The 12,708-nt window shown below is 41.4% G+C and overlaps 1 protein-coding gene across 1 annotated transcript in view; it reads left to right on the top strand.

Moving 5' to 3' along the window:
• Positions 1–9,091: 9,091 nt before the first annotated feature.
• LOC102692081 (putative N-acetylated-alpha-linked acidic dipeptidase) overlaps positions 9,092–12,708 on the top strand; it is an 82,568-nt gene continuing 78,951 nt past the window's right edge. The window contains exons 1-2 of the mRNA XM_015350488.2: positions 9,092–9,405; positions 11,816–12,104. Coding sequence (XP_015205974.2) covers positions 9,200–9,405; positions 11,816–12,104 — 495 coding nt within the window. The 5' untranslated portion in view covers positions 9,092–9,199. The remainder of the gene's footprint in view (positions 9,406–11,815; positions 12,105–12,708) is intronic.

Here is a 12,708-nt window from a genome sequence, read left to right as displayed (position 1 = left end):
GGGGTATGTGAAAAGACAAATTCCTAATGCAAGAAATTGTATATGGCTAATAAAGGGATCTTATCTTATCTTAAGTCCTTCCAAAATCTCTTGATGAATAAATTCACAGCTCAACCAAACACTGAACCTTTTGAAGATGTTATCTTTTCAAGCACGGTTAGGTCAAATAGGCTTCAATAATCCAATTAATCCTGACCATATTACCACTGTTTTCATCCTGATCAGCATTAATAAGGTCATTTCTTCTTTCAGCCTAACAGCGTTTTCATGCTTTTAGACAGATTTCTGTATTAGAAGGGATAATTACCCTTTTAAATGTACATTTTTAGACCCTGCACTCAGCTTCTGTGGCACGTACTCACCAAAGAAAGGTGAACTGGTCAGAATTTCTTAACATAGTGAGATATCTGCAGCTGGTGCTCACAATGGAATTTCCTCAGTATTTACTCAGGTTCAAAGAGGGGGAATACAGTATACCAAGATAAATGTCACAGAGTCAGAGGTTTGTGAATGAGGCACTGTCATGTTGTCAGATAACAGATCCCGAATAATGCAATGCAAAGTCCTGATGGAAAAACATTAGCCTCTAACAAGCAGAATCATTTCAATATGACATGAAACAGGGATTAAGATGTTTCTGGGCTTGTGTTGCAGACACAGGTTCAGTGGAATTTGAGTTTTATGCCCATCCACGGTGAAAAAAACTGATAATCTCACTGGCAGCATATCTAATGTTTGACAATGAAAACAGATGTTTACAGAGCCAGGTTAAAAAATCTTTTTTTCAACACTGTAATGTTTGTTTCATGACTGTCCGTGAATTTGGCATGTTTACTGATACATAAAAAGTTGACTTAAAAGACACAAAGAGACCATCTGCTCCACACTTCATGAACTCCAAACAGCTGAGGAAGGTAAAGGCGAATGGGGTGTACAAACACCTTGTCTTCGGGACCAGCTTTTTAAGTCTTGCTGTGCTCTGCATGTCTGTATCTCCTCTCGCGGGTGAATTCTGCTGTGTCTAAGAGATGCTTCTCTAGTGGGCTCCAGCTCATAAATCTGTCTCACTCTGCTGGAAATATAGCTTTTAAATTAAATACAATCTTGTCATTCATGCACTATGTTGTAACTTAGCTGTAGCTCTAATTTAGAGTTTTCCAAATACAAATGTCACTCTTATACCAGTTGCATTAAGTCCCCTTTACCCCTTGCTTTTCAAGAAAGCCATGTCAGAGCTAGCCAGTGGATTTCTGTCAAGGCCAAAGGATCCATTCTTAGAGGGATAACTGTCAACCTGCTCATTAGCTACTGTATTTTTAAGGAATATAGTGTGCACAGCTTAATGTTGTACCTTTAGCTCTTTTTCCATCTCAGAGAGACCAATTAAAGTGACTCTTCTGCCTCCCAATGCAGGAGAATGGATGGTAGATTACTGTGCTTCAGCCTCAGCCTCTGACAATATTCCTTGGCTAACAACCCAATGTGAGAGACACATCCTGGAGAGAGAGATTCCATGAGCAGCAGCCCCTGATGGAGGAGCGAGTGTTTCACATCCCTGACAGGAATTCAATGAGAATTTACATTTAATACACTTGAAAATGTGGATCTTTGTTTTTGAAAATGGAAACAGATAACCAATGTGCAGCAGTGCAGTACAGTGGAATCTTAAGCATCCTTTGGGAAACTGAGATCGGTCCGTTTGCACCATGGAACTGGTTTAAAGACGTCTCTACAGTCCTATAACATGTAAGGTTAACACACACCACAGTTCATGGCACACTGACACTTCAATTGGAGTAATAGAACAAAAAAGAAAAAGGAAATGGGCTTGTAGTATGAATGGAAAAGGTTAAAAAGGTTTACAGTTTCGGAGAACAGATCATGAAGGCACTAGGCAGAGTTTAAGACAACGGGACAGGAGAAACACAGAATCAGTAGAGAATGGAAGGCCGCATGGTGAAAGAGCTTCTGCTCGGAGAACAAAACATTTTCACCCCAAGAGTAAGTAAATCAAACACTAGAAAACCGTGGTCCAAATAGCTTAATAAATCAGTGAAGGAAAAAAGACAGAGGAACAGTAAAGGATGAAGTAAAGTGTTCCTGAGATAAAAAATGCAAAAACCTTCGACAATAACATTGAAACGGCTGATGTGTTAAATGATTATGTCACTCGTGTTAACCATGGATGAAGTCAATGTCAGGCTTCAGGATGATGAAAGACAGGCTTTTTATTAAATATTGTGGATGAGGCAGAAGTGTTACAGGTACTAAAAGCACATAAAATAAATAAATATCCGGGTATTCCACAAGTTCTGGCAATCTATTTAAAGAAAGGAGAGATGTCAGTTGTGAGCCATTCATAAACAGAGTGTGAAAACAGAACTAAGTAATTATAGGCCAGTACATTTGACTTCTATTACATGTATTTCTATTACATGGTAACAGGATTCTAGGTTATAGTCACCACAGATTTAAAAAGGACCTTTAATTCAAGATCTTTATCAATAATCTGTACAGTGTTATCTGACGGCAGCAAAACCAAACTATAATTTGTACATACAAATGTTGTTCTTTCTCTGACTTTTGTTTTTGGGTGTGTGGAAAAAAAACAATTTAAGAAGGGTGAAGAATTATAACATATCACACAATACATCCAGATAACAGTCTCTCAAAAATAAAAGTGAAGATAGGAGAGAATTATCACTCGTCCTAAAGATAAATTGAGCCACACAACCCAAAACAGAGCATAAAAAATCTCTAAGTAGTGTGGGAATGCTACTCCTAACCCTAGCTGGGGTTTCAGTTCCTCAATCTCTTTCTGGGGCTGAGCACGCATCAGATTTGAAACGTTCCTCAAACCGAAAACTAGGAGTGTAAAACGATCAAAATCATTGCTAAATGGTCTTGGAAAATGATCTTATTCAATATTCTATCTTCTTTAGGCAACTTTTCAATCAGGCAATAAATGATGTCATAGTGTGAATGACATGAGGATTCACGTTGGGCCTGTGAAGGGTAAGAGCTACAAGAACCATTTAGTATTGCCTGCAGCTGTCCTTAGAGTAGGCATTTAAATGACAAAATTAAGAATATTTACCCATTAGAACAGGTTTTCCCAAAACTTTTCGACTGAATCACTTTTGGGATGCAGTTCCTGAAAGGTGTAATATACAATGCAGGCAGCCAAAAGTCTCCGAAAAATAAAAGTGTAGATAGGAGAAAATTATCACTCATCCTAAAGATGAATTGGGCCCCAAAACTGAAAACAGAGCATAACAAATCTTTAAGCAGTGTGGAAATGCTAACCCTAACCCTAGCTGGGGTTTCAGCTGAGCAGCTCCTCTATCTCTTGTTGAGGCCCTGCAAGCATCAGATTTGAAATGTTCTTCAAACTGAAAATTAGGAGGATAAAAAAATCTTTTTCTATAATCTATCTTCTTTAGGCAAATTTTTAATCAGGCAAACAATGATGTAACAGTGTATCGTTCTATAGTCCTATTGTTAATGAATTGGAAATGTGCTCTCATGAGAACATTTCCTTCTTTATATTTTTACCCCTGAATATTAGGAAATGGAACAGTTTGAGAACACGTCTAGGTCAGCTGCTTGTGCATAGTTTATCATAGTGAATGTTCCTTTAACTCACTTCCTGGTTGGGAGGTAGCTATTGGGAGTGGGACCCCTAGAGGTTTCATTTGTCTCACTGGGGTTTTCTTTCCTCTCTTCTGTGTTCATGTGGTCAACATGGTCAGTTTGCTCTGTGGCAAACTGTTGTGAAGGGCGATATATAGCAAATAAAAGACAGATTGATATTAAACACGGCTGACCAAAAAGCCATCTTTAAAGCCATCTGTAGCTGGTGCTTCTTCCTGAACAGTACTTCCTTCGTCTCTGGAATCTGTGTGCTCAATGTTACTCTAAAAAAGAGGCTGAAAAACATTTTCCTCTCATATTTTCCACTATGCTGTTGTGAATGATCACACCCAAGGAAAGAACAGTCATGTGTCTTTCCTTTTACAGTGCCTGATAACCCTTCATAACCTCAGCAAATAACAGTTTTTTTCAGTGAGAACTACTGCAACAGATTTACCAGTTTATCTTAAATACATGTATTACCTGGTCCACTTGCCACCAGAAATCATTTCTGTTCACTAGTGACCAAATACTCTGTAATAGACTTCACTCTGTATAGAGTATTTCCCAATGTTATTATACATTTTCCAAGTTGCTTTTGGAGGTTGGGGTCTCCTAGTTTTTTAAATCAAAGGTGCTTTCTTTTTGTAAATTACAGTTAAAGGGAGCAGTGGTTATCATAGAATATAAAGATAACATAATGCATAATGTGGCTCAAGTGACATTTGTCAGGTTTCTCTGTTGTTGATATGAACAGCCAGATCTACAAGCAATGTCTTAATAGACTGCTAAAATGGAGTACCTCCAGTCTTCTCAACAGTAGGACTGTGCCAGTTAAGAACATTATTATTATTAACATTATCTTTGTACCTCAAGACATATAATTTTGCTTTCTATACATGTCACAAGCAGGAGTCATCTCAAACTTAGAAATCCACACTGTCTTCTCAAAATAGAGCTATAAATAGAATAGTTTTCCATTAAATACTGCAACCATAACTCATTTTCTGCACTCTGGCTCAAAGTCTGGCAGTTGAAACCTGGTAATATGCCTGATCCGAGTCTTATAGGCTAATGGAGTTTCAAAGCTCAGTGCCAAATTCTCACAATGCTTTCTCACAGCTGTCTTGTTAGTCAGTTTCCCTACATCCCAGCTGCACTGGAAAAACAGGCTCCAAAGATAACTGAAAGAGCGATTGCTTAACCAGAGTACACACACAGTGACATCATTTCATATTGTTACATAATGCTTAATTACGTCACACAAAAAATAATTGTTACTGTACTCCTGCAACCTTTCCATTGAAAATTTGTTTGCATATTTTATCTTTATGAAACCCTGCAAAATCACTAGAAGATATGAAGATTTTGTATGAAGACATCACTAGCGGTTTTAGGAAAGACAAATGGATGCTTGGTTCTGCTGTGGTTGTGGAAACACTGAAGCTCAATTTTGTCATTTGAATAGCAACTAAAAGCACAACTGCAGTCAAAATGTAATGGTTCTTGTAACTGGTTCTTTTTTGGTTTGAAGAACATTTGAAATCTAAAGGCTGGAGGGCTTCAGAGACAGATGTGGGAGTGCTCCATTAAAACCCCAGCTAGGATTAGAGTTAACATTCCCACACTACTTAGGGATTTTTAATGCTCAGTTCTGGATTTTGGGGCCCAATTTATCTTTAGGATGAGTCTTTTATGAGGAGAATGGTCTCCTATCTTCACTTTTATTTTTCGGAGACCTTTGGCTGCCCACATTGAATATTGCACCTTTCAGTAGTTGTACCCCAAAATTGAGTCAGATGAAAAGTTTTAAGAAAACCTTTTTTTTCTAATGGGTAAACACTCTTATTCGTGTCATTTAAATAACAACTAGAGGTACAACTCCAGTCAGCATTTAACGGTTCTCATAACCCTAATCCTACTCGGGACCACATCGGATGCTCATGTCATTACCACATTTTTATCCTGATTATTGATTATTGAAGAAGTTGAATTTCCAAGAGCTTTTATCAGTAGTTTTGATTATTTTACACTCAGAGCTTTTAGTTTGAGGAACGTTAGAAATCTGACGACTGGGGGGCTTCAGAGACAGATGCTAGACTGCTCCATTGATTTTTCACTATGCCACCTGATTGTAGCCCCTATGATGAAATTTAAAGGAATTATACTGCGCAGGAAAGGTTGCGAAATCTATCACGTACACTCTCACACATGCAGTATGAATATGTACATTTATACATCCATCCCTAAATACTTCATTCTCTGTATGTTTTTGACACAGCACTGGGTGGCAGGAGAAATTTTAGCTTTTTGTTGCTTATGGTAGTTTTATCTGCAGGGTGTAGTGCATACAGTTTTGGGCATTAGGAAAATTGTAATTTGCTTTATGTCAATCATAGTTGCATCATCTAGAGAAAAAACAAACTTATTTTATAAACATAATTTGCCAAGAGCTCTAAGCTACATTTCTGATCACTAGTCTTTGTTTCCATTCATCTCTATTGATTCAAGGTTCACAATGATAGCACAGACCCCAGGCAAAACAGAGGAACTGGAAAGCCATATACTGTAGATCTTCAGTCAGTCCAAGTGAAAAAAAGTGTAGCCTTGCAGGAATAATATAGAATACTGTATACAATTCTGGTTACCACGTTCTAAAAAACGATATTGCTGTTCTGGAATCACTCCAGTGGACAGGAGCCAGATAGTCTGCACTAATGGGCTGAAGGTACTGAGTCTTTCAAGTCCTTAATAGAGAAGATTGCTAGGGGACCAGATGTACAGTAAGTGTTCAAAATTCTCAGAGGCCCTGGCAAAGTCAGCACTCTGGGTTTTTTCAGATTTAATAGTGAAGCATTAACCAGAGGACACCCTCTATGGAGCTGAGGGCAGGAGGCGTCTCTTCATGCAAAATGTTGTAAGACCTGCCTAGCCATTGTGTTGAAGTCAATACTGTGGCCTTGGATCAATTCACTCAACTGACAAGTGTATTCAGATCCCACCAGTGGTTTGCATTAGAACAGATATTTTATTAAAAATGAACCCTCTTTGAAATCCTCATGTATCATAAACAAACAAAAAAAAACATTTATACAATTCTAATGTAATAGAAGTGGGAACCAACTCCCACCACCATACTCTCCCTCACACCTGAAGCAGGCAGGACAGCACAGAGTAAACCTTTCCTTGTAGTTTTGACTTTGTATCCAAGCTTAGTTAACACCTTTCCAGGTAAAATATTAATTGGTAGTGAAAAAAAGCATAGCCAAATTAGGCCCTAAGTGACCACTTTTTAAAATGACTTAATCTGATAAACCAGAGATGATGTTTAACAACAGTGGCCCAACCTGTGCTTTAACTCTACAACTTTCCAGTTCTGTGTTCCAAGCCCTAATGAGTACCAGTTACTCCACACTGCAGTCTTCCTGCTACTACGGAATATATAACATGAAACGAAGAAGACGTGGTAACGAACAGTTCTTTCCGAGCCCTGTGCAGACGACACAATCCGGATTTGTGAAGAAACACTGGAGAAGAAGTCATGCAGGAGAGGTTCTGGAGACAGGGGGCGTGTCCAAGGGGTGCAGGTGTCCAGGGAGAGTGAATCCGGGGCGAACTATCCATGAGTAAATCCAAACGGGTCATCCAAGACAGAAGGTAGTGTCTAAAGCCAGAGGATCCATCCAGGAAATAAAACCATGGACCGAGTCAGAACCGGCGGGGCGGGGAATCAGGAACCGAAGGTTAAAAGCATAATGGAGCCAGACGCAGCAGGACCCCCGAGTTCTCACGAAGCGCGATTCAATGAGGAACGAGGAGTAAAGTCTGCGTCTGGCGTTTAAGGGGGGGGGACGGAAATAGGGAACAGGTGCAGGTAATGGGGGAAAACGAGGAAGGCCTGGAGCGCCCTTAAGAGGAGGGGTTTGCGATCGTGACAGCCGTGATCGCATTTGAACAAAATCAAAGACATGCCAAAGAACACTCACTGATTCTTTGATGTGACAAAGAGGACTGTGTGCCTTGTGCAGGCTGGCAGGAGCTGGTGTTGCTTACACTGCTGCCAACAACAAACAAATTAGCGCTGTTGAACAGGCAATGTGCAACAAGTGATCTACTGATCTGCCTCTCAAACCCTAGTAGTATTTACACTGTGTCTGAAACACTTGCGTTATTGCGACTGGACACACATGGCATTGCTTATGCAACCAGTTCTGCACTCGGTATGGCCCTGACCCTCCACTTTCACATTTGGAGTATAAATGCTTATGCTCATGCCTCTCCAGACAGATGTTTTTGTGTTACCACTTAAAGAAACTAGAGATGTAGGCAGCTTCTCCGTCTTTATCTCTACACTACTCATGTCTCTGAGATGTGCTGTACTGTGCAACCTATGTACTGATCTCTGACGCCTTCCTGTTTAGGAAGAAAATGATAACTGATTAACTGACCTGCAGTGCCCACAGCAGTGAGAGAGAATGCTAACCACTCCAGACGTCTGGGCTACTTTTTTTTTTACAAGGGCAATGTCCTTAGCAGATTCAGTTTACTTGCTAGTGGTGACTAGCCTGCTGGTGCAGCTGCAGTCCACGACCCGTTCAGGCACAAGCCTTTAAAACATTTAATAAAAATGCACCTTGAATCCTTTGTGGTGCCTTTGAGGCATACTTTAGTGGTGGCTACCATCTATTTATTTTTCATTTTTCAAGCTTGGCCATTTTAAACATCCAAAAATTTTGTTTTCTAAGCAATTTAATCTTTTGACTTAAGAACCTTATTGCTGCCAAATGCAAAAAGGTCATATTGACTTGGCTTGATGATCCTTCACAAAAAAAAAGAGACTAAAAATATCCAGACCAAAACACAAATTACATTTTTTTAGCCTCTTTTTTTTGTCCTGTGACTGAACTTTACAAGAAACAACTGGAGCAAAACTAATTAATTTAAACCATGATGAAGAAAAAAAGGCTATTGTGCACACACAAAGGAATCATTTATTTTAGAAACCTACTGGTTCTTGTATGCTTGCGTCCTTATATTACAGTTCTGCAGAGTATTTGTTCAATTATCAGATTTTTCACAATTTAATTGTCTCTCTAAGGGGAACGGTTCATTCTTGAATAGTGCACACTGCCTTCAAGTCTCTTTGGCGACATGTATTATAGCCCTTTATATCCTGACGTCAGAAGTACAAAACATGAAGTAAAACACTCTGTATTTTAGGTAACAATGATATATACAGCAATTATTTTAAAATGTCATTTCAAAATGTATTGTATGTTGTTTTTTTTAAGAAAGTGGCCTATACTAGAAACAGGTTCCCATTATGATCTTGCAAAGTTAAGTTTCTTAACTTGAAACTACTTGAACTTTACGTAAGGCCAAGTGAGTAAAATCTGAAGACGCAAAGCTACACTAGCTTACTGTTTAACAACACCGCTAATATCTCTTGGACTTTGTGTTACACCACAGCGAGCGGTGACATCAGGGACACAGCTGGCTTGCTCGATTGGTCTTGCAGATCTGCCGAGAGTTCTGCGGCTTCAGCCCGGGCCGAGCGCTTGTGAAAATGGGCAGCCCGACGCAGAGGACCGCGGTGACTGCGGCAGCCTGCTCGGTGTTGTTCTTTATAGTGGGGATCTTAATTGGAAAGTTTGCCGGCGCTCCGGAACCCGTCCCCGCCTGGTTTCGAGGAATGAGCACCGACGGCGACAGCAAACTCACAGAAACGCTCATGAAAGAAATCCGTACGGACAACATCCAGAGCGATTTAAAGTAGGTCAACCATGCAGCGTCTTAAAACTTTTCGACAGTGTATTCGGTTTTACTTGATAATGATAAAGCAGTAAAATACTAAAGCAGTTGAGCAAAAAAAAAATCAACTCGGTATTTTCAAGCAGTTCTCTTCATGTACAGTAGCATACCACTGCGCTTGTGACTCCCGAGTCCCCCGTGATTTCTTGTCTGCTCAGAAAATGTTTTCTTCTAATTATAGGAGGGCGACGACACGACACTTATTTCCCTGTGCGACTCAGTTTAAGCCCTTTTTCAAATGACGTAAAGTATTTGTTCAGTTCTATTAAAAAAAGGTTATTTGGTTTGTTTATTGTTCTAGTATTTTAAGAACAGACGCATCTTAAATAAAATCAATTCTCGGATTGACATTTCAGTTGAAATGCGTCCATGGTGCTTCGAATGAATCACATACTCGTGTATCAAAAAGCTTATTATGCGACAAGAAAAATGTTTTTTTTTCCCCCAACACGAGAAAGTTTGCATAATCATGAGAAAAGACTGACGTAGTCTTTTTGTGTTCATTTCTAGTTCCATAAGAAATTTTACCATGGTATACAGTATACTGTAAGTACCAAGGTACTTCTACCATGGTACATGTACTATGGTACTGTCAAAAATACCAGGGTACCGTACCATAGTACTGGTACCATAAATGTGCCATGGTACAACTTCTTATGGGGTGTGTGACTTATACTGAGCCCAACACTGTGTCTGGTAATTTAATATTGAATCAGTAACGATATATGTGATGCAAAACAAGGTAGATAAGACATTCTCGGGTCCTGTATATGTGAAATCGCAGGAACGCAGAATTCCAAGAATTCCTCATCTCGAGAGTCATGTGAAAGTACTGCTAGGTGTCTTTCTGTTTCTTACCCATTTAATACATTTATTTATTTTAAAGTAGGAGAAAACATGACGTAACCAGGGCTAAGGAGCGATACTGTCTGGGTGCTGAAGTCTCAGATTACAGCAAAGTAAACTAATATGCATCGTAAATCACTGAGAAAACTCTAAAAATATCGTGCAGACCTAACTAGAGCAAACTTTCATAAGGGATCTTCCTCTGCTTGTTTTGATGGCCTGTATAACTGCAGAGAGTGTCAATCCACCTCCTGGTGAAGAAAGTAAGACATTTCCATTCCCAGAGCACGGCGTCTCCTCTCGGGGTACAACATTGCCCTCTGAAATTTTGTTCCTTGAGATAAATTGATTGTTGCCTTTCAGTCATCCACCCATCCGTTTTCTAACGTCTTCATTCAGTTCTGGGTCGCAGGGGAGTCGCAGCCTATCCCAGAAAGCAATGGGGCACGAGGCAGGCCTTTGACTTACCTGAAGCTGTGATTGTAGCCAGGAGAGCGGTAAAAGGAAGTTATTAACTGAACCACAAGTCAGCCTCACACAGCTGTCTCTAGCCACCACAGTTACAATACTAGCTACATACAGTGTACTGAACGCCAACGCCTCCCTTTGTCTTTCGTCTCAAGCATCCTGTAGCGGAGCTCGTTCGGGCACGGTGATGTCATCGCCGCCTGGGCTGGGGGGGGTCTCCTTTAGCTCACTTGGCTGGTTCCCTGTTGCGTTAGGCCAGAGAACCCGGTTCGCGCCCCAGGTGTTGTGGGACGGAGCAGCGGGGGGCACGAGCCTGCGCGGGACCGCGGCGGTCGGAATCCCTCTTCTGCCTCGTCTCCGCCTTACAGCTGCCCCCGTTCGCTCCGTCTGGAGGCAGTTCCAGCTTCCCTCTCCAGGAGGCTGCCCAGTGACCAAGCGGGATACGCCAAACTGTTGTTGCCCAGTATTCCAAGTGTAACGCTGACGGCCGACACTTACGGCACTGTGTGTAAGAGACGGCGTACCAGAGCAGGTGACATCACCGCCCTTCCCTGTGATAGCAGGACCACAGCCCCTGGGCTGTAGAGAGGTCTCTCTTTGGCTCACCGGGCTGGGTCCCTGCTGAGTGACGCGGGAGTCCTGGGTTCGAGCCCCCAACGGTGGGGGGCTGACCTAATGCAGCAAGGGCGCCCGCCTGAGCCCCCGTTGCGTTACACAAGCATTCACAAAGCATTCCCTTCCTGGATGTTGTTTTCCCGAGTGAACTTCCCATGGAGGGAGATTTTATTACGTGTCGAGGGTGTCGTCAGAACCGCGCAGACCCGTCCACTGGTCAGAGTCAGTGAGTCTTGCCATCGGCCTGAACCACAGTACTACAGTACCATCCTCAGACAGGGCTAACTGCTGGCTTATGTCTCCCTAAACTTTTACTGTAGACACTGATGTACCTGTGGACACTCGAGTGCGGGTTTATGAAATCGTTTCTGACTGCCTGCTTGATCTTTCTTCTCTTCTTTTTTGGCATCTTGTGATTTGTGTGCCTGTGGGCGGGGAGCAGATTCTTCGCACAGAAGCCACACATAGCCGGCAGTCCCAGAGAAGAAGAAGAGCTGGTCACTTACGTTTTTAGCGAGTTCAAGAAGCACCTGGACAGCGCTCGGATTTTCTCGTACAAAGTGTTGCTGTCATATCCGAATGCCACCGATCCCAATTATGTGGCTGTGCAGCTGGAAAATGGCACAGAAGTGGAGGTGTCTGCCAAGGTGGAGAAGGTCCTAGGCCAAGACCAGGATGACTCTACGGTTGTTAATCCATTCAATGCTTATTCGAGACCTGGCATTGTCACTGTAAGTCTGCATTGTTCTGTATTGTACCTCCTGTGTAAGTAAGTGACAACAGACTGGACAATTCGTGCTCTCTTCTTTCTATGCCTACCCGCACTGGGGTAAAGGATGAGCTAGCAGGCTAGTAATTTCAAAGTATTTTGCAACTTAAATGAGCCCTGGCATTTTTGACCTTTCTTTTTCAAGAAAGGCACAAATTCCCGGTAAGAATCCCAGCAACACAGAGCCTTTCCAGGAAGCACAGGTCACAGAGTGGGACCACGCTCCTCACAGGACACACACAGTGAGAATGAGAGATGTCAGTTCACCTGGCCAGCCAGCATGTCACTGGGAGGTGGGAGGAAAGTGGATCACTCCCAAGTACACAAGGGGAAACAGCAGAAGCTACAAACTGCACACAGAAAGTGCCCCAGTCTGGACTCATACCCAGGACACCAGAGATCTGAGGCAGCAGTACAAACCTCATTTCCATCATGTCACTTAATATCTTTTTATAAACTTTTATAAATAACTAGAACTGAACTTAAAGAATGTCAATATTTCCTGGAATCTAATTAAAAATTAAATTTGTCATAATGGCATAAAAGTGCCTTAAGCTATTAACATG

Source organism: Lepisosteus oculatus, chromosome 8 (assembly GCF_040954835.1).
Source record: "Lepisosteus oculatus isolate fLepOcu1 chromosome 8, fLepOcu1.hap2, whole genome shotgun sequence".
NCBI classification, from domain to species: Eukaryota; Metazoa; Chordata; class Actinopteri; order Semionotiformes; family Lepisosteidae; genus Lepisosteus; species Lepisosteus oculatus.
This window is presented reverse-complemented; position numbering and strand designations above follow the sequence as displayed.